The 23119-nt window shown below is 39.8% G+C and overlaps 1 protein-coding gene across 1 annotated transcript in view; it reads right to left on the bottom strand.

The window, feature by feature from the left end:
* The window catches only part of ROBO2 (roundabout guidance receptor 2), a 707829-nt gene that overhangs the window by 100819 nt on the left and 583891 nt on the right, over nt 1–23119 (bottom strand). The window contains exons 14-15 of the mRNA XM_074983473.1: nt 15493–15614; nt 3571–3802 (exon numbers count right to left, since the gene is read on the bottom strand). Of these exons, the coding sequence (XP_074839574.1) occupies nt 3571–3802; nt 15493–15614 (354 nt within the window). The remainder of the gene's footprint in view (nt 1–3570; nt 3803–15492; nt 15615–23119) is intronic.

Genomic DNA, 23119 nt, shown 5'->3' with positions numbered 1-23119 from the left:
AACTAAGCTGCTTATTCTTTTTGTGCTAAAATAAAATGGAATGTTTTGCAGAAATACATCGATGCTGCTCTTTAAAGTTTATACTGTTCATTTTTATACAGACATACACAGGGTATACGGAAATATAATACGCCACACACACACACACACACACACATTAAATCTATAAACACACCCAACAAATATATGTGGAGATAGAGAACTGGGGGAAAAACTGTAAGATATTTTTGAACACTATTCGTTTTGATATTTTTTAATAAAACTTTCAATTAACTGTATTAATGTCTTTGAGTTTCTATTTTATGAATATTCTAGTGAGTTAATTTACTGAAACTAATGTTAAAGGAAGTAGCAAAATTTTAAGAAGGTATAGGATAATATTAATGGAAAGTAAAATTGGAAGTAACAATCACAATCAGATGCCTGATTCTAAGAGTCAGAATCCAAACAGCCAGTGGGCATATACCCTATGAAAACGGTGTCCAATGAACACTAAACAAGAGAGCCCAAGTTTAGAATATCATACATTTGCAATGAACAGGTCATGAAAACCACAAAGACAAAGAATAAATCACCTCCGTTACTCCATGAGGCATTTCAAATAAGTGAATGAATTTGGAAAAACTAACAACAAGTTATCTGGATAATATGTGAGCAACAAAGAGCAAAAATGATCAAATATGTTATCCATTTAATCACTGTCCAACTGTGTGTGTGTGGGGGGACAGCCCTGATTTCTTTCTCTGTGATAGTATTGCTCTGTAAGCTGGCAACCTTGTATAAATTAAACAGCTTGTCTGACAGTGGTTAGTTATTAAATAGACCACACTGAAAAATAACATTTTTAAACCCGTTTTCTCATTTCCCTTGCTGCTGGCTTGTGGAGAACACCTTGCCTGATTCTTGACAGGTCAATTATTCCAGTGCTCAGCTTCTTCCTAGAGATATGAAAGAACGCGAATCGCTGCTCATCTTTTCCACATGCAACCAAACAGAATTCCATTTGTTACTTTCACAAGGACAAAAAGGTAGGAGATGAATGGATACTGACTTGTAACAAATGTCTGATCTAGAGGAAAAGTCAAACTGTGATGAAATTGATTTTTGGAGGTAGGCCTCAGAAGTAACATTCTATGTAAAATTAAATCCGGTAAAAAAGCTGATACCATACATGTTTGCAGCACCAAAATATATAGCTTTGGCAAAGGCAGTGTATTACCAGCAAGAGTATTTATAGCACTCTTCCATAATAACTATAAAGATAATATACCTGACGTTCAATAGCCAGGTTGGGAAAGTTTAATTTTCAGAACAGAATCGATCTCAATGTTGCAAGTGTGATACCTCAACAAATACTATTCCTTTTATGTCTAGAATAAGAAGTAAAGCATAGCCACCAAAAATGTATCTGGGACTAGCTTTACAAAAGTTTGCACAGCTGGGCAAAACCAAGATAACTGGAAGAATCAAAGGAGATGGACATTGAAATGCACTCACTAATTATCTCACGGAAGCTTATACTATTCATTTGTCCTTTGACAGAAAATACAAGCAGTTAAACTGTGTGTGTATGTGGAGTGTGGGGTAGTGGAATCTATTATAGTGGTTGACTTTTGACAAGTGAGAACAATTTGTTTTTCTGAAGAAGATACTATTCAACAGAGTGGTGGAAAGTTATACTAAAATACACAAGGATTGTTACTTTAACTTATTTGTGGTCATGGAAAGTTCTAAAAATCTTTACTGGGTATAAAGTTATTCCACAAGAAAAAGTGTCCTTTAGAGTAGAAAATTACCTGACAGGACCTGCTGGGAGATGATGGTTACAAATGAAAATGTCACTCCTGAAGTACTTTACAGAAATAGACTAGAGGCACAAAGCCTTTTCTCTTTTTTAGTATTGCTTAATTTAACTTTAGCAGAAGACACTTAGATGAACTCAATAAACAACAAAAATCAATTGAGAATGGACAAGGAGCAAATCCTTTAGTGAGGAGGTGAAAAATCCTACAGTTAAATTCTTGCTAAGCAATTTCAACCTAGCAGCTTCTCCAATGTTATTTTTAAAAAATCTTTTAAAACAAGCTTTGTTGTATGACAGAAAAGCTAACCTTTACTGAACAATTTAGGATTTATTTTCATATCAAAGCAATGTGAGTCAGGCATTCCCCCAAATTCTAAGCCTGCCTTCTCCAGTGATTTCCTGTATGATCTTATCTCAGGCAAGTCACAGGAACCTCAGTGTGTTCAATCTGCAAAACAGTGACAGCAACTGCCCAAATTAAAGCATTGATCATAGGCTTGGTTACTTAACTGTTGGCTACTTAAGAAACTATATTTTTGAAGGTGAAAAGTATAATTGTAATAATAATAATAATAACAATAATAATAATAGAAGACATACTCCATTCCAAGATTTCAGAGCGCATAGTGCATAGTGCAGTGATTACTTGAATTAACTTCCTCACAACACCGTCTGAACAATGGGCATCAGATAGACCCATATCTGAATGGTTAAAAACAACAACAACGCAGGCACAGAAAAATTATGGTCAAGATATAGAAACAAAGCTTTTGTCCGTTTTGAAAGTCTTGGCCTATATTTCTTGCCCCAGGCTTCAAAGGAAGTTTATGGTAGAGCCAGGAAGAGAACCCACATCTCTTTGCTCCAGACCAGTAGTTCGGCCACAAACCCACCCAAAAGATGTCCATGATGGCTTATATACTATGCTAATAGGGATGATCAGTTAAACAGACAGATTTTTTAGACATTTTGTGGTTACATCAAGGCCAGTTTAATTTATCTTATTATTACATTCCAGCCAATTGTAAAGGTATTTTACTATGCTGAACAATACACCCATGTCACGTTATGTACAGAGGGTTGTTTCGTCATTACAATGTTATAACATGGGTACTACTTCTATATTGTACTCATGCAATGATCTGTGTTTTAAGGATATGTTCCTCACACTGAGTAACCGACAACTGATTTCATTGTGTAAAGCAGCAGAGAAGACTGCTTCATGCATTGTGTGGTGCCAAGGGTAGTCTTGATATTTTTCTCTCTAATTAAAGGCAATATTTGGACTCCTCTACCCATCATTTTCTCTTAGCCATGACATCCATCTATGTTATTTCTGAGTCAGGAAAGAATGCCTATCATTACTCAGTCATCTGCAAAAGATTTCTGTGCTTTCAAACCATGGCCCAGGCTCTGTTGCACCAGCAGCCTGGGTACTTTAAAGGAATTACTGTGGCATAACTTGTGTCAGAAACCCAAAATTACTTGCTGGACATGTCAAAGAAACACAAGGTAATCTTTGGGAGAAGAAAGGTGTAGGAGTGACCAGTGCAGACTCCATAATATTACACCACCCAATTAGATTGTTAGCTGAAATCCTGAAGTCAGCTTTTTTCATGCTACACACATAAATCTTCAACTCATTACATATAGACCTTTTGGAAACGAATCAGAACAAATTTGCACAGACTTCACAGTGAACACAGTGATTTCCCCATTAAGACAAGATGGGAAAGTCAGTTGCTTCTTTTGATGATTTTACTAACCTTCTTCAGTGGTACGGGCAGACTTTGATTCACTATCCATTCCTTGGAATTCATTGAAATACGGTCGAACTTTAATTTCGTAAGTAATCCCTTTTTTTAAGTTGACTAGGACAGCACTGCGCTCAGTGGGGACTTTGACATCCAAATTCTGCCATGCCATTGGAGAAGGCAGGCCTGATGTTTGGCGATACATGACTCGATAGCCCTGAATAAACTGGGATTGGCGGTCAACCTAGAAATAGTATTAATTAGCACATTAATACACATGTTAAAGAATTCATTACATAATCCAATAATTAAACTTAAAAGACCACCTGCTGTATTCAGGTGGTTATGGCAAACAGCAAACCAGTCAGTTTCCTGTCTACTGACTTCCTCTAAATCTAAAATTAAAACATCTTGTGGGTTACTATCACTTCACTTATTTTTTTTAACGAGGAGTAAATATCTTTTTCATTATCCCCTTTACTTTTTTGTATTAGATATAATGATACACCCACCTACATCTGAAAGCATAAAACAAATAACAAAAATCTTCAATAGACAATTTTTTAGCCATTTGGCATAATGAGCACTGCATGTAAAGCAATTAAAACAAACATGGCTGCTGATGTGCTAAAATATGAGAAAGTAAGGAAAAAATATTTTCAAAACAGTACAAAGCTTTGAAGATGTACTATATGCTTTTGGTTAGCCTGTTAATTGGATCATTACTAGTCTTTTCACGAGATATTTAGTAAAATACAATAAATATACACAGATGCAGAAAAACAATAACCGAAAAAATGTGTTGTTTCCTGTGTTCCTAGGCTAACCACTCTATTTGCATTCCAAGGTTACAAAATACTCATACCATCAGATGCAGATGGAATGCTGTTGTTTGTGTTTAATTTGTTGCTGTGCAAACAGAATTAAAGATTGAGGGTTGTGCACTGAAATATACCTATTCTATCCCATCTTTCAAAACAATAAACATTACTGCAATTGAAGGAAGATGGTTCTAAATGTATTATCTTGAAGTAGCCAGAGCCATTTTTATCTGGGAAAAGGGTAACATATCTAATAGCTTTGAGGTATTACAATGTTTTGCAACATTTACACAAATTTCTAGTTCAATCTCTAACAGTCAAAAATGTTTCATACTAAAAGATTTTCACTGCTGCAGTTGTCAAGTGAAGAGCCAAAGAAAATAATAGAAGTAGCACGTTCCGTGTGTCAGTTTGGACATATGGCTGGCTGGGTTGTTAACTCTAGTCTTACAGCTGAGTTTTGACAAGAACAATTTCCTTCACCTTCTTGACAGCTTGCTAAGTCATCAAAGATATTCCAGAATTAGAGCTTGTTTGGGCTGTGTCAAGAAGAAGGGATGCCATGATTGACAACACAAATCAAGATCTTCTGACTTCCACTACCTTCACTATAACGTCACTTACTCGTCATTAATTCTTCGGTGGAGATAAAGTTCTTATAATGTTAAAAAAAAACAGAGCAAACAAGAAGAAGGAATCTTAATTTATGACAGAAAACCAGAAATGCCTTTAATCAAAACTGTCACTGTTACAAACCCTGCAACATATGTGACAACAACATTAAGCTTGCATTTTACAAACTTCTTTACATTCACTTTAACTGAATTTATGCACTGAAAGAGGGACATAACTCACAATAATAGCTTGTTAATACTGAAAGAATCAAGCTGTGTTTTTAAGAAGAACATTAAGCAGCTGTTTCCAGATGAAGGGAGTCTGTAAATCAGGGTAAATTGTTTTTATCCATGTTTGACTTTCATTAATTAAATGTTTTACAGACGTAAAGACTTCATGAACCTCACATTTACCAGCAAAACACAGTATTAACTCCTTTGCATACTTCATAATACATCATCTTCACCTAAACTGTAGTATACAGCTAAACTGTTTAATTACTCAGAACTAATTTTAAGATTGATTTCTCTCTATACTTCAAAAATAGGGCGTAAGTTGTGTTGATTTTTGTGTTGAATATTTAAGAATTGATTGGTGCAAAGAGTTGTTAAAAAGCAAAAAGTATGCTGAAAATTGGAAGGATGTGTACAAATATATATTTGTGTTTCTTACACAAACTATAGTCATGTGCATCTACCCCCCATACAGAGTACATCTAACAATAAACTTCCAGCTCATAAAGCTGCATACAATGAAACTGTAACTCAGATCAACAGATTTTAGCCATTAAACATCTTCAGTTCTGAAGTGTGAAATATTGCAAGCACTCATTACACTACTCAATACTGAGAACAAAAGATCTTGCTCCCCATTTTTAGCACTCCCAACAGTGCTACTAATAAAACACCATCTATAGTGTCACTTGTGGCATGTACTTGTGCACTGCCAACAGTAACACCCCTGACCCATTGTTAATGTCATGTATTCGGGCCAGCCTTTGGTTGGCCTCACAATCATTTACACGGAGGGTCACAGAGGACAAAAGGAGAAACCTTCCTTCTCTTGTCCTGTACAGGGTCCAGCCACAAACTACTCCTTGCTTTCATAGGTAGCAATGTTGTCCACTCCACTACAGCTGGAGAGGTGGTGAAACCCCGGGCATCCTCCTTTTTCAAATAAGAGGGTGCATATGCTTTCGGGTACCAGAGAATAACTGGTGGTGGACAGGTGCCTTACACTGCCTCCCGCCCCGGTATCACACTGTGTTTTAAACACACTATTGCTCTCTATGTTACGATGACTAGAGGAAGGAACTATAACACCAATCAGAGTTTTCTACACAGGACAGGCAATGCACAGTAGATTTTGTACTTAACTAACATATTCATTTTACCTACTATTAGGATCAGTTAAAATGCATTAGTGACACTTCGTGCACTATTCACACTAGTCACAGATATATTCCTATGGAACAGGAAACTGACTTGTTCAGATCTATGCACATCACCACCAAATGCTGTATGGATTCTAAACCAAGGTGATTATCCTATTAGGCTACTCAGGCATTTAAATATGGCAGAGAAATTCATCACTTAACAAACCCTGTAACTGTGGCTTCCTGGGGATGAGCCCACTAAACCACAGTCCAAAGACTTTTTGCAGAATACTCTTCTGTATGTAAATTCTTCTCCCAGAATATCCTCAATTAGATACAACTTACAACCCTGCCAATAGCAATTCTCCATCTGGGAGGAATAACTCGCGAGGCTGGTCAGAGCTACTGTACTCTCAGTGTGTGACAATCTCAACAGGAAGAACTCACCACAACTTTGGAAATTCACCAGTATTCATGCCTGCCCAGAATACCCAGGAGGACTGAATGCAAGGTCCAGGCTGCTAGGAGAGTATGCAAAAGACACTATTTCTCAAGTTTGCAATGGGATGCATCTAATACTTAATTTGTTATCTATGCCACTGCTTTGAAATATGAGTTTAACTTGCTTAACTATGGGATGGATAACCAGGTGGCTCCCTCTCTCAGTTCCTTGAATCCCAGCTCCCATGCTCTGCGTGAGTCCATGTCATGTGTTGTACACAGTGTGTGACTGAAAGTAAAGGAGTGAGGGGGACAGTGGGATGTATTAGAAACAGTCAGCTGGTTCATCCACCTGTCTAGTATCATCAGAACCTGGTTTCAACACTCCATGGAAGGCACGGGTTGGAGAAAGAAGAGAAGAAATTATGGGGATCAGGTGAGCTCTTGGCTGAGAGCGAAAAGAAATCTTGTGAAACAGAAGAGAAAAAAATGGAAAGAGGGAAAGCAGAGGGAACTAGAATGGAGGCATTAAGCTGTGTTCTTGAAGTGATGTAACAGCAGGAAGGTGCTGCTTTCGGATTTACAATTTTGTTTTGCTCAAAACAGTTTTCTGTTGCACAGCTCCATAAGACCAAATCAATTTTTTATGAAAATCTACCAATCTTGACAAAATGTCATTTTGTGTGTGGGGGAGAGTAAAAAGTGTCATGTTGCCATTTTTAGAAGAAACAGTTTCAATTTTTTGTTTCAAAAAAACTTTTCGTTTCATTTTAAATTAAAAACCCCATAAATCACAAATGGTCAAAATTGAAATAAAACTTTCTGAATTATCAAAATGAAAAACAACTGTATTGATCTGAAAACAAAAAAAATGCAGAAAAGTATTTCACGCATGCGTGTGTGTACACACGCACAAAGAGATAAACACATTCTGAAATCTCAATTCTTTTTTAGGATGAGAAAAACATTTTCTGATAGCTCAGCTGAGCTCTGAGAGATGTCATACCATTGGAAAGAAAAATGACCAGAATACTAAAAAGAATCCTCAGTACAGGACTTAACTCAACAATATAGCAGAGACATTGTTCAGAATTGTATAACATTCCACCATTTGTTTCACCTACATATACAAATTCTTCTAGACAGCAGCATTTACTCATCTTTTGTTTTTTGGAATGGAATGCCCAAACTCTACTATAATGTACAGCCACTAGGTGACACCACTTATAACATACCTCACTTGAACTGGTAATGGCTATAGCCAGCAGTGCACTCGTATCTCAGATGGAACACATCTCTTGTATCTCTCTCAACATAATGAAAGCACTTTAGCCAAGTCATATCCACTGCAGAAGCCTAACCTGCTAGTAGTAGTTCCGCAATTATATCATGTACCAGGAGTGGAGGAGATCCTCATTTGGGCATTTAATGAAATCCAAATAAAGAACATTTTGATAAATATAATCAATGCTTTCAATGCTGACTAGATCTGAGTAAATAATTCATAGCCAATAATTTATTAGATTTATGCAGGCTCTTCAACTTGACACCCACAAGCAGACCATCAGCAAATATATTTCTTATTCAAAATTAGAACACAATATTTTGTCACATTTTAATCATGTGGAGTAATCCTTTCCTGCTCTCTGGGTGCATTTATTATTTGTGCTGTGTTGGCTATTATGATTAGTGAGACAAGTCACGTACTATAGCTTCTGCTTGATTATGTGAAACTCTGGCTGATAGGAATTCTCTCACACATAGGCTACGTCTACACTAGCCAAAAACTTTGAAGTTGCCATGCAAATGGCCATTTCGAAGTTTACTAATGAAGCACTGAAATACATATTCAGTGCCTCATTAGCATGCAGGCGGCTGCGGCACTTCGAAATTGACGCGGCTCACCGCCGCATGGCTCGTCCAGACTGGCCTCCTTTTCGAAAGGACCCCGTCTACCATCTGGTGATAGGAATAAGGGGACTTTGAAGTAGGCGGGGTCCTGTCAAAAAGGAGCCCCATCTGGGCAAGCCGCGTGGTGGCGAGCCATGTCAATTTCGAAGTGCCGCGGCCACCCGCATGCTAATGAAGCACTGAATATGTATTTCAGCGCTTCATTAGTAAACTTCGAAATGGCCATTTGCATGGCCATTTCCAAGTTTTTGGCTAGTGTAGACACGGCCATAGTGTCATGGATTCACAGGGTCTATGCTACTTCCCACATTTTAAACAGAAACCACTTCAGTGTAACAGTCTCCCAAGGGGTCCCACACCTCCTTAAGGGTAGGCCACATAGCCTCAGCACCTCCAAGACCAAGTCTCTATGCTCCAGCACTCCTGTTTCTGCCAAGAAAGTTCAACTGACAAAATCTCTGAACATGAGCCATTTTCCATCTAGGAGTTCATAGAATCATAGAATCACAGAGCTGGAAGGGACCTCACGTGGTCATCAAGTCCAGTCCCCTCCCCCAAGCAGAATCAACCCCAACTAAGTCATCCCAGCCATGACTATGTCAAGCTGGGACTTAAAAACCTCCAGGGATGGAGATTCCACCCCTCCCTAGGCAACACATTCCAATGCTTCATCACCCTCCTGGTGAAGTAGTTTTTTCTAACATCCAACCTGCTCCTCTACCTCTATAACTTCAGACCACTACCTGTTGTTCTGCTGTCTGTCACCACTGAGAACAGTTTCTCACCATCCATTTTAGAGCACCCCTTCAGGAGGTTGAAGGCTGCTGTTAAATCACCCTTCAGTCTTTTCTTCTGCAAACTAAATAAACTAAAATCCCTCAGCCTCTCCAGACCCTTAATCATTTTATTTTCCCTCTGCTGAACCTGCTCCAGGACATCCACATCCTTTACGTACTGGGGGCCCCAAAACTGGACACAATACTCAAGATGTGACCCCACCAGTGCCAAATAAAGGGGAACAACCACCTCTCTAGATCTGCTGGAAATGCTCTTCCAAATGCACCCTAATGCCATTGGCTTTCTTGGCTACAAGCGCACACTGTTTACTCATACCCAGTCTTTCATCCACTATAATCCCTAGGTCCCTTTCCACTGTACTGCTGCTTAGTCAGTTGGTCCCCAGCCTATAACAACGCTTGGGATTCTTCCGTCCCAGGTGCAGGACTCTACCCTTCTCCTTGTTGAACTGCATCAGATTTCTTTTGGTCCAATCCTCTAATTTATCCATGTTACTTTGGATCCTATCTCTACCTTCCCTGAAGCTTGGTGTCACCTGCAAGCTTGCTGAGGGTGCAATCCAGTCCTTCATCTGAGTTAATAAAGATGTTCAACAACCGTTGCCCCACAACCAAGCCTGATGGCACTTCACTTGAAACTGACTGACATCCAGATGTTGAGCCACTGACCATTACCCGTTGGCTCCAACCATTAAGCCAGCTTTCTATCCATCTTTTAATACATGTATCCAATCTATATTTCCTTAACTTATGGGAAAGAATATTGTAGGAGACTGTATCAAAAGCTTTACTCAAGTCAAGGTATACCACATCCACTGACTTCCCCATGTCCACAGAGCCAGTTACCTCATCATAGAAGCTAAGTAGATTGGTCAAGCAAGACTTGCCCTTGTTGAAGCCATGTTGACTACTTTTGATCATTTTCCCCTCACATCTCAGCAAGTATATGCAGAAAAATTTTCCAAATGAAACAGGATTTATAAATCTACTGAAAAACAGCACTAAGAACCCTCTAGTTTATAGAGAAACAAATGTGAAACCATATTTCAGACATGCCAACAGGAGGGCTTTCCCTATTCAAGATGCCATAAAATCCATTTTGGCAGCCTCTCTCTCTTTCTGTCTCTGTCTCTCTCCTTCTGTCTTGTTCCAGATGCATGTGGTAGGTGTCTCTGTGAACTCATCTCAGCCACCTGGTCCTTTCCCTCTTCATTCTACCACTTGAGAGTTTTGCATGGCTTCCTTGCAGAGAAGTGAGGGGAAAATCTCTTTCCCCTTGGCTGTTGGATGCTTGTGTGAATGTCCATGCCACTGGAGTTCCAAATGGCTTTCCAAACTGTTAACTGATTATGGGTCAGTTTCAGGCAGTTCTTTAACAAATAATTCATACATCCCAACAGGTACAAACTAGTGGCTTGGACTCTTAACCAATGACCGCTTTTGGGGTTTTTTTTTTGCACTGTATGGTAGTTATCTCATGGTCAGTAAATTGCTGCCAAGATTATAATTCATTAAATGTTCTGCCTGCGTCTATACTACCCCTCTCTTTCGGAAAGGGCATGTAAATGCAACAGATCAAAAATGCTAATGAGGCACTGATACAAACATTCAATGTCTCATTTGCATAATTGCAGCCACTCATCATGTCGTAAGTGCTGCTTTCAAAATGCAAAATAGCTGTGTAGATGGGGGTCGTTCAAAAGGAAGCCCCGCTTTCAAAAGTACCCTTCTTCCTATCTGGTTTTAGGAAGAAGGGTGCTTTCAAAAGCACAGGCTCCTTTCAAAGGAACCCCATCTACACAGCTGTTCTGCATTTTGAGACCAGCACTTTTGACATGGCAAGTGGTCGTCATTATGTAAATGTAGCATTGAATATTCATATCAGTGCTTCATTAGCATTTTCAATCCACTGCATTTACATGCCCCTACCTCCATGTTCCAGAGTTTCTAGGTGCTCAAATAACCACACGTGGAGCCAGATTTGCAGAAATGCTGAGCCTTCACAATTAAAACTGAAGTCAACCAGAGCTGTACTTTGAAATGCATAAAGGTGACAGACACTGAAAAAAAATCAGGTGTTTCAAGTTAAACATTGAAAATGAGTGGATATTTTTGATAATTTCAGCTTTAATGTTTTTGGTGTTTTGGTTCCCCATGTATATAATGGAAATAAATGATCCCATCTAATCTCATAGGCATGTTGTGAAAATAAATTAATTAATGTTTGTGAAGCACTCAAATACTATAGTGAGAGCACTGTAGCAGCAACCAGGAGGAAATTAATAATTTTGTATTCAGTACAGGATTTGGATGGTGTGCATTAAATAAAGCCTGAGGCCATACTTTGAATAAAGAAGATAAAAAGAAATATTGAACAACTACCCATTCGCTGAATGATCCCGGGGTCTTCTGGAAGAGAATACTATGCAGTCATATAATTAAAGACCAAATCAGGGCAAAGTACATTGGAAGAATAACATTAATACTGCCACCTCCTAACTTTTGAGGTCTTGCTTTCACACTTCTTTTGACATACATATTTGGATGCAATATACCGTCCTCTATATATGTATAAATATTGCCAATCATGCATGTTGTATTTCTGGCAATTATTTCTGGAATTTCAAGTCCCGATACGTGAGACAATACTTTTAAAAATCTGCAACAACAGAACTCAGTGGAGGAGAGTGAGTGATGTTACTTTTCCGGCAGTCAGAATGCTACAAAGGCATCTAGGTGACCTGTGACCTGCATAAAGCATTTGTATTCCAAACAGGAATTTTCGAGAGGAAAAGTGTCATCCTTCTTCTGGCATCTATCTCCTTTTGGATGGGTCTTTATGTTACATTAATAAAGTTGGCTTTACTCTCTGGATAACGCAGTTGCTATCCCAAAGAATAGGATTAACTGAATGTTTTTGTCCTCTTTGCTAGAAACTTTCTAATTAGCAGCTTTAAATTCCCCTTCTTTTCCAATCTCGTCCTTCCTTACAGAAATCCTGACAGAACATTGGGTGGGCACTCTGTGTTTATTAGATAGTGTAGGGTAACTACTTTTTACATTAAGGGACCCAGCAAATGCTGAAATTAGAAATCATAACTGTTTATATTTTCCTTATTAAAACCACCTTTTCTTTCCTCTTTATGAATTTCAAGTAGGAACCAAGCAGAGAGGTTTTTTACACATTATTTCACCTCTTTCTGGTAGGAAGCATGAGTGAGTTTGGGTAAAACTGTGCACTCAGGTTTGTACTGGGAGACCCTACTTTACTAGGGCCTCTATTTTGTATTATTTGATGAACACATCTTTCCTTTCCCAGAGCAAGAATATTTAAATGCATTCCAGATAGCTATGCTGCCCAGGAAAGGCTCTTCACACGTCATGGAAGGACTGTCACAGAGAAGCCAAGGGAACTACAAACTAGGGCTAGCAAGGTAGAATGATTCCAGCCCTTTGGAACAAAGAGTTTTCCACACAGGTGCATTGCTGAGGGAGGAATTAGAGTATTTCAACTGAGCACCTGGCAAAAGAGAAACAGAGACTGCCACTCAGAGGGTTTGTCTACACTACAGGGAAGATTGACCCATTCAGGGTTGATCTTCCAGTGTTTGATTTTATGCATAGGGTAGATGTTTCTCACGAGGAATAAGTGAGGTTGACAGGTCTATGTAGACAGCCAGGTAAGTCAGTGGCAGATAAATTGATTCTAGCTGCACAATTGCCATAGCTAGATTTGCATATCTTCAATTGACTTACCTGCCTTGTACAGACGAAGCCTGAGTCATAAGCCAACCATCCCTACATGTATCAGGACTGGAAGAAGAGAGAGGACAGGAGGGACTCTACTCAGCCAGAAATACGAATAGACTTCAGACCCACAGAAGAGGTGAGGCTCTTACATATTGAGGGTTCATTAAAGATATTTGTTATTCTTCAGACAAAAGAGCTGTCTATCTAGAGTCAAATTGCACATTTAAGCAATTTCTTTGCTAAGACTGTATTCATTTGTTTACAGCTTTGTTGCCCCTGAAGGGGTTACACTCAAAACCCAGTGTGACCACAGCCTTGGTGGAGCTCTGAGGAAGCAGTGTACCCAAGTAAGGGTTTTAGGATATGGAGCTCTGGTGGAGTCCAGAATGGCTGTACTGCAAAGTCCCACATCCCAAAGAAGGGTGTGGGAAAAAGTCTGAGTCTCAAAGACCTCAGAACAGTGATTATAATCTGACCAGACGAAATTGTCTTAGAAACAACTCAGTTCCTTCAAATTGGACCCACAGGCAACAGTTTGGTGACAATACAACCTGTTCCAGTACCCCTCGGTGACACCTGGTTCTCTGAACCATATGCATGAGCATACTAACTGCCTTGTTCAGGGATAAATTCTCTTCTTATGCCAATCCAGAGTGGCAGAGCTTGCTACAATGGCAATATGTGAGGGCTGGGAATAAGTGTGTTCCTCCATTCCCAGCCTTTGAGGTGCAGTGAAACATTTTCTATACTCCTACAGAAAAGGAAAATCAGTGAACTTCCCAGTCTATTTCAGGCCAGTGTCTGTCCTTCCACAGCCTCAAGTTTGAACAGGCATGTGGTGTATACGTCCCCACCAAGTCATGCTCTGCAGTGCAAAACCAATAAACCTTACATCAGCACCGCAACATCCATGAGTCCACACTATACAAAAACATACACACACAGCTCTTATCTTTGATCCCCTGTTCTGTCTTAGCCTATGTCTACAATACTGCAGAAAGGTGACCTAAGGTAAGCATGTTCAGCTATAATAATGCAGCTGGGGTCAATGTACCTGAGGTTGAGTTACTGCAGGGTCTGTGTTTTGGTGGATCAACAGGAGAAACTCTTCCCTCCACTTAAGTTGATCTTCTCATCAGAGTATAGTACAGGAAATCTAGCTGTGGTCGATATGATGGGTCATCACTAGACCCACTAAACTGACCTCCACTGTATCGATCTCAGAGCATCAATCCCTGCTGTTGTGTAGATATAGCCTTATAGTCTAGGAGACTCGCTAGTTGCTGGCCAAAATGACACTGCATATGTAAACAAAAAATAACGTGCCCACTCCTTGGAACCCAACACCAGCAGCATTCATCCTGTATAAAATAATCATTCAAGCCATTTGCTCTGCTGTGGTGATTAGTCGTCTCTTCCTTCACTGGAATTCCCCTCCACCAGGTAACTGCCAGAAGAACAAAGCACTCATTTGTGGTGTATAGTGCCCTAGAAAATCTCTGCTTCCATGGTTACAAATCCCTTCCTTGAAGTGCCAGGAAAAGAAATGTACCATTTTGAAAGCTACATACTATAAACTTAGTCCTCAGTAGCTCTAACCCAATAGTTTGATCTTGTGAACAGAGATGTTGTAGGTAAAGCCAAAGAGATTCAGGTCTTCCATAATCCATCATCTGCAGGAAAAACTTATGCTATAGACCAAACTATCATGACGTTCTTAGGCCTTGCGCTATCAGAATACACATCTGTTCACGAGTGCCCTGTCAGAAGATCATTATTGCAAATAAAGGTCACCAGGCAAATGGGGTATTGTGGGAGTCCCCATGGACTGAAGTAGAGAGAAATTATTAAAACCTCAATCTATCCTTAATTCTGATACTTAATTTTGATGATTACCCTCATTTACATATTGAAGATTAATGTAAGGATTATGTATTGAGACACATTCTGCTAAAAAGATCTTTGTCAGTCAATCTGCCTTGTGCTACATGTGAAGCTTCTAAATCTGATTGACTTTAACTAAGACAGAGTGATATACAAAAAACAAGAAAAGAAAAGAAAAAATCTGCTCCTTTAGCACATTGTTCATTTTCTGTACAATGTCAGCTTACCTGGTCACTTGTGCTCAGGTCAGAACACATTTCTTCTAGACTGAGAAAGAATTCCAGGGACTTGTAAACAAGATTAAAGCTGTCAATGAAAGGAAGTAATTGAGAAGTCTTACCGTCCAGGTGACTTGAACTGTTGTGGGTGTTAATACAACAGGATTATGCAGCCTTACAATGACATCTCCTAACTCTTTCTGGACTTGCCTGTGATCCACTCCTTGTGCAGGTGGACTTATATCTGTCAGGCCAAACAGAGACACAAAATGATTATTTTAATAAGGAGGCTCACTTGTATCACCAGTCCATTAGGGTGACTAAAAAGACTGAATTAACTGAGTTAAAATATTCTTAGTTTGTAACATTTTCAAAAAACAATGCGGCAGATAAGATTGAACCATGAATTTTGAAAAATCACCATGTAAAAATTCACTGCCAGAAACAAACACCAGTCTATTATTTAGGCAATTAGAAATATTCCTATCTAGCCCAAATAGTCATTTAAAGCATTTTTTTTGCTAACAGGTAGTGAGTGATTGGTGCACTGCCACATGCATATGCTTTAGAATATTCAGACGATAATAGTCTTGGTGTGCCTCCAGGTCTAGAGCAAAAGTAGTTTGCATAATTTAAGCAAATGATATTGTTGGACCTGAATATGTACATTTATTTGTTTTTAAACTGTGTCTGTTACACTCTTCACGCTTCTACAAATGTTTCCCTCCTTTTCAATATGCACTACACTTTCCTCTATGACACCATAAAAGTGAGACAGACAGAGGAACCAGTGACCCATACTAAAAAGAGCAATTTCCTGTTATTTAAGTCTATTCCTGTACAGAAAATTTATACATCTCCCAGGAGTTCATGTCTCGAAAAGGTATTAAGTTGTGAGGTCAATTTGCCCTCTGTCACAGGGAAAAAACATCAGAGAAAATGTCCACAAAGATTACCTTTCAGAGATTATTCCAAATTGTGCCTTCCATAAGAGGATGAGAAAGGAATGCATGCATTCCCCCACCTGAAACCAGGTAGATTCCAGTAGCTCTCTGTCGGACCAGCTCAATCTATGTGGAGGCTCCATCCCACTGTACCACTCTGTTTCTGATGCCTGGCAATGGTGGCCCTGAGAGACTTCAGTATGGCTATATGAAAAAAGTTAGGCAACCTGCAACTGCGATCTTTTGTGTGTGTGGACCCTAAATATGAATGCCCCTAGCCTTTCCTCTGGTCTACTCATTCATTCCCCATTCTTTTCACATTTCCTCTGGGCCTGCCCATTTCCTGGCCATTCCCTCTGGCCAGACCCACAAACAATGTGGGGACAGGTGTGCTGGTCATTGCTGAAGAGGTGAACGAAAGAAGTTTCTGCTCAGAGAAATGGCTTTGTGTGGGCAGATCAAGTGTGGTGTGATCTGGTTCCACAGTATGCAGCACTGTGAGAAAGCACTTTGTCCCAGTGTTTTCAAGATTCCACCTATCCACATACTGGGCCACATAGTCCTCTCCACAACATGGCAGTGGGGTGGGGGAAGACAGAGGGAAGCAAGCTAGCATAGAAATCTTATTAGGCTGATGGAGGGAATAGCTGTACCTTCACCACATTCTTCTCTAACTTGTCCTTGGAAAGAAGAGAGGAGCCGTACCAAGACATGTACTAATATTCCTTAGAGCATGCAGTGTTATCCTGGGTTAAGTAAGAAAGGAGTAACTGAACATGACTCACTTCCTTCTGCACACCACAGACATCCAGGTGGAAATCCTGCTAATGGAAACCCTAACCACTAACTACCCTGGTGTGTGCTTCTCTCCCTGAAGGGCAGGGAGTTGGGGCACAAGCAGGGTGCTCAGATTCTGTGACATCACAAAAGTTGTGTTCCTAGAGCAGAAAGGGGCCTACAAAATGTATGAGCATTCATGAGTCCTGCTGTGATTTTCCAAGTGAACCACTGGAGCTATTGGTTTCACTGACCACACTGACTTCCCCATGCACGCTGCCTTCACACTCCTTCCCTCACAAAAGGAAGTCTCAAGAAAAGTGATACCTTTTCTGCCAGATGGGTTCACATATGGGCGAGTAGCTTGTGGCCCCTTATTCTTTTAATAGGAAAAACATAATTGTAAAGTAGAGATAAGACTGCTCTTAAGAAAAAAATAAAAAACAAACAAAGCATGTCTCAGATACCTCAGTCCTCAGGATTTTGATAAAAATCTGGTTTTCATAGTCCAGATTTCAGCTTCATATTCTGAGCAATATTGATGGTTTTGATTCACCAAAGAGAAATCACACAGGCTTTCCATTGACTTTCAAATATGTGGGATGACTCTATGAGCCTTTGAAAGGGAACATAATCCACATATGGAAAAGATAGCAATGGTAGAAAAGCAGTGTGCCAAGCAAAATATTCCTATTTAAAATGAGTGAAAAGGAGAAAGACAGCCAGATATTATGATAAACTGTAACAGAGAAGCTCAGAGTAGCTTATTGAAAAGTAACATACTAAATACAGGACCCACTTCATCAGATGCATGAGCTGGGGGGTGGTTTCAGAGGGGTATTTAAAGAATGGGGTCCCAGAAAAAGGGATGGCCAGAGCTGACAAGGTCTATTCAGCAAGTTGGAAATGGCCCATTATCAATAGCAGGTATCAAAAGAGGAAAAAATAAGTCAGATCAGACAGGGGATATGAACCATTGTCATAGTCTAATGGGAAGATCTTAACACCCAGGGCAGAGAAGCTGGATTTGTAAGCTGCGAGCCACTCCCAGTCTCTGTTTAATCCATGGTTAATGGAGTCAAATTTGCAAATAAATTGCAGCTCAGAGCCAGACGGGTACCCAGAAGCCACCTGCTACAAGACAGGCCTTGCAAGAAAAACAAGAGAACACCACTGACCATCACATACAGCCCCCACCTAAGGCCTCTTCAACGCATCATCAGTGATCTGCAACCCATCCTGAACAATGATCTTTCACTCTCACAGACTTTGGGAGGCAGGCCTGTCCTCACCTACAGACAGCCTGCCAACCTTAAACAAATCCTCACCAGCCACTACAAATCACAAACCAGCTGCCCTAGGCCTGGAACCAGCCCCTGGAATGGACCTCGCTGCCAACTCTGCTCACATATCTACACCAGTGACATCATCACAGCACCTAACATCAACCATACCATCAGGGGCTCCTTTACCTGCACATCTACTAATATAATATATACTATCATGTGCCAGCAATACCCCACTGCAATTTACATTGGCCAAACTGGACAGTCTCTATGTAAAAGAATAAATGGACATAAATCAGACATCAGGGACAGTACTGTACAGAAGCCTGCGGGGGAATACCTCAATCTCCCTGGACACTCAGTAGCAGATTTAAGGGTGGCAGTCCTGAAACAAAGAAATTTCAAAAATCAAACGGAGAGAGAAATCTCTGAGCTGCAATTTATTTGCAAATTTGACTCCATTAAATGAGGATTAAACAGAGACTGGGAGTGGCTCGCAGCTTACAAAGGCAGCTTCTCTGCCCTGGGTGTTAAGATCTCCCCATGAGACTCTGACAATGGCTTCTATCCCCCATCTGATCTGACTTATTTTTAACTCTTTTGATACCTACTATTGATAATGGGCCATTTCTACCATGCTGAATAGAACTTGTCAGCTCTGGCCCTCCCTTTTTCTGGGACCCTGTTCTTTAAATACCCCTCTGAAACCACCACCCATTCATGCAGATGATGAAGCAGGTCTTTGCCCATGAAAGCTTCTGCTCCAAAATATCTGTTAGTCTATAAGGTGCCACAAGACTTCTTGCTGTTCTCAAAGCTACAGACTAACAGGGCTACCTCTCTGATACTAAATACAGGACACTTTTATACTTGATCGAAAACAATTGCAATAGCTACCTATGATTATTATCGTAGAACAAATTGCCTTCCATAGGACAAAACTGGCTGTATACTTGGATTTTGTTCCCTTTTGGAATCATAGGAATTTGTATTTTTGTATATTGTGTATGTGCTTATGCATATTTTTTAATATGGACAAATGTTCATAAACAGAAAAAAGTACTAATTAGAGCTATGTAGGGATATCACTACCATATCTGTATTACTGTTCTTTATAAAAACACAAGAACCCACCTGTGATAGTGTAAGCCATGTGATTAATTGCATTTTGCATGTAACTTTAACTTCCAGACCAGCATTCTGCCCACTTATCCATCTTCCCAAGGACTGAATTTTAAATGTCTAGCCACTTCAGATGGTTGCATTTTTCAAAATCAAACTGAATGAGGAATATGTCCTTCTCTCCCAGAATTACATTCACCTGTGCTACATCTACATTAGCCAAAAACTTCAAAATTGCCATGCAAATGGCCATTTCGAAGTTTGCTAATGAAGCGCTGAAATACATCTTCAGCACCTCATTAGCATGCAGGTAGCTGCGGCACTTCGAAATTGATGCGGCTCGCCACTGTGCGGCTCATCCAGACGGGGCTCCTTTTCGAAAGGACCCTGGCTACTTCGAAATCCCCTTATTTTCATCTGTTCACAGGAATAAGAGGACTTCAAAGTAGCCAGGGTCCTTTCAAAAAGGAGCCCCGTCTGCATGAGCCACGTTAATTTCGAAGTGCCGCGGCCGCCCGCATGCTAATGAGGCGCTGAATATGTATTTCAGCACTTCATTAGTAAACTTCAGAATGGCCATTTGTATGGCCATTTCGAAGTTTTGGGCTAGTGTAGACATGGCCCTGATGTCCTGAACAGGCAATAGTAAGTCCTAGACTAGTAACAGCTTTAAGTCTCACAACCATTCAAGGCTAGAGATGAGAGCTTTAGGCTACTGGAATTGGAAGAGTCCCAGTGGAAAAGTTCTAGCCCAGTAGGATCCAGACAAAGATCCTAAGGTACTGGATTTTCAAATCATGCCATTGCTAGGCATAGAAAATGTGCTTTAGGTCATTTTAAGAGGTTTCTAAAATTGTTACTTGTTGTATTCATGTGCCACTGAATCGAATGCTATTGGACTCATGGCACTAGGAATATGTGGCTTTACAGATGAGGGAAGTGAAATAGCAAACCAATAAATATTACTCTCTGAAACAATATGTTAAAATATTTTTTGCAAAATAACAAGTCTATAGGAAATACAATGCAGGAGACATAGCTGGAATGTACAGGTTAAGCCTCTCTAGTCTGGCACTCTCTGACCCATCAAAATGAGTGGTCCAGCATGATCTTAGTTATCCAGCTGGCAACTAATCATGCTTGTGGCCAAGTTTCCTGTAGTCCTATGAAGTTTGTTTACAGCCACCAGTCCTCGCTCTCAGAAGGACGGCTGATCATTTGTGCTGGTGGGAGGCTACACTTGTACTTCTTAGCAGAATCATGCCTAGAGAGACTTTTGGTTGGTTGGATGAGCTTGGGAAAAGGAGACTGAGATAAGCTAGGGCAGCACAGGATTCAGAGAAGCCACTGAAATTCAAACTTTGTTCACATATGCAAAGCAATGCTCACAACATTGAAAAATTTGGTACTCAGCCCCAAGCCATCCTGAAAGATAACGGCAGTTGGAGCTGCATGGAAAGAAGATACGCCAGACTAGAAACTGCCTGACAAAAGCCAGAACACAATATGGTATTTGAGAACACCTCAGAACAGAAGAGCTAGCCTCAAGTCATGTTTGCTAGACCAACATCCACTCAGAACCATGTATTTATTTGGAAATGACAAGGGGCTTTATTTTAGCGTGATCTCAACAACTAGTAATTCCTATTGAAAATAGTAAGTTTTGAAGCATTTTATTTAGAGTTTAGTATTTCAGTAATACTTAAGAGTGTTTATAAATATGTGGTTATTAAACATATAAAGCAATAAGTAGTGTTCTTAGTGGCTTGCAGAATTGTTGCTCAGAGTAAGGATTTTCAATTCAAAGGTGTAAATTTGCCTAATATAGCCTACATGTCATTTGCCATATTTTTAATTTAATGAAGCCACATGTTAAAATATAAAAGTTACCACAGATGCATGCTGTGAATGAATATAACGTATCATTGCTTTAATTGCTTCTTTACTTTGCAGTGGATAGCACAAATAGGGTTTTTACTGCATGTCAGCTTCCTTTGTGAGTCTGAGCTGAATCCAAGCATTATTAGAAATCACATCAAAACATTATGCTAATTCTCAAATGATTTTATGATTTAATACCACTAAATGGCAAGGTAGCAAAGAGCTGTACATACTCTACATGTTGTAGCATGTGTGACTGGTGAACAGCTTGTGGAAATGGAAACTACAGCATGTCCAGATGCTAATGAAAATAAGTGTTTTTCTGCAATCAACTCACTTGTCGATATGTCAGATGTCAAGAGGTGGAACATGAGTGTGCTTAAGATCCCGACTGTGCTATGAGCATGGAGCTTAAGCCAGGGCTGGTGCACAGTCACACATCCACAGGGGAACTGAGAGGAGGCATACTCCTTTGGAGATCAGATTCCCACCTGGAGTCTTCTTGATGCAGTGGAGGTTGGGAACAATAATATGTAACAGATTTTAAAATAACAAGCCTCTGCCCACTCTGTCTCTGTTCTTACCCAACCCTGCCTCTTGCCGAGACTAAACTAGAGTCTTCCACAAGTGCTGAGGTTATCAATCTGGGTTACTGCACAGAGATGGAGAAGTTGTCTGCACTCTTCTTGCCTCTATACAGCCATAAAAGGTGAGGAAAAGACCTTTCTGTAAATGAATTATAGGACATTACTCTGAATCATCGGTGGCCAGGAATAAGTCTGGTTAAACAGCTGTTCATAACTGTTTTCCAATCTGTTCAATGAAGAGATATGCTGTGGAATGCAGAATTTGGGCAATACATTGGCAAAACTAAGCCACAGTCTGTGCTTGACAGAGAAGCTTGTCCTTTTCCACTATATTCACTTAGGCTGAGAATAGTGAGAGTAAATTAGATATAATACAAACAATCATTCCTGTTTGTCAGCATGTGACTTACCTTCTGCATAGGTTTAAGTGATGGGAGACAATAGAGGGTCAGTGACATGTTCATCTAATTGCTCTAACTGTCCTACAATTGACAAGTCCTATTTATGCCAGCCTTTTTTCATTCAGTATTTGGTGGATGAATGTCGAGAAGATTTTATCTATGTAAACACACATACGTCCCGGATTATCTTCTATAATAATTCTCAGCATGAATTAGATTAATTTTAATTCTCTGCAGAAATATTGAGCCCTATTCATTCATACACTCTGACTGCTTTGTGCCACTCTGGTGATGAAAACTAGCGAGACACCTGGCTTCTATGTCCCCCCACTAACACAGTGTCAGAGTGCCTCATGATCATGAACTTATTTATCCTCACAAAAACCCTAGCAGGTTGGGAAGTGCTAGTATAACTATTGTAGAGATGGGAATGGAGAAACAGACAAAGGGCCAGATTTGTTATGGTATTAATGCAGTAAAAATGAACATAGAAATTTCAAAAGCATACATGTAACTATGCCCCAATGTGTGTGGAACATGTTAGTGCTTTTGAAAATTCCATTACCCATCTAACTTCCACTGTGGGCACCTTAAAACTTTTACAAATCTGGCCTTTAAGTGACTTGTCTAAGGTTACACAAAACGTCTGTAGTGCAGCAAGAAATGAAACTGGATTTAGCAGCTCCCCCTAAGGTGACATGGGTATATAGTGTGCTTAGTTACCAGGGTAGTGCAAAGCACTGAACTAAAC

The sequence above is a fragment of the Carettochelys insculpta genome, chromosome 1 (assembly GCF_033958435.1).
Source record: "Carettochelys insculpta isolate YL-2023 chromosome 1, ASM3395843v1, whole genome shotgun sequence".
NCBI lineage: Eukaryota > Metazoa > Chordata > Testudines > Carettochelyidae > Carettochelys > Carettochelys insculpta.
The sequence above is the reverse complement of the archived record's forward strand: the minus strand, read 5'-3'. Positions and strand labels throughout refer to the sequence as shown.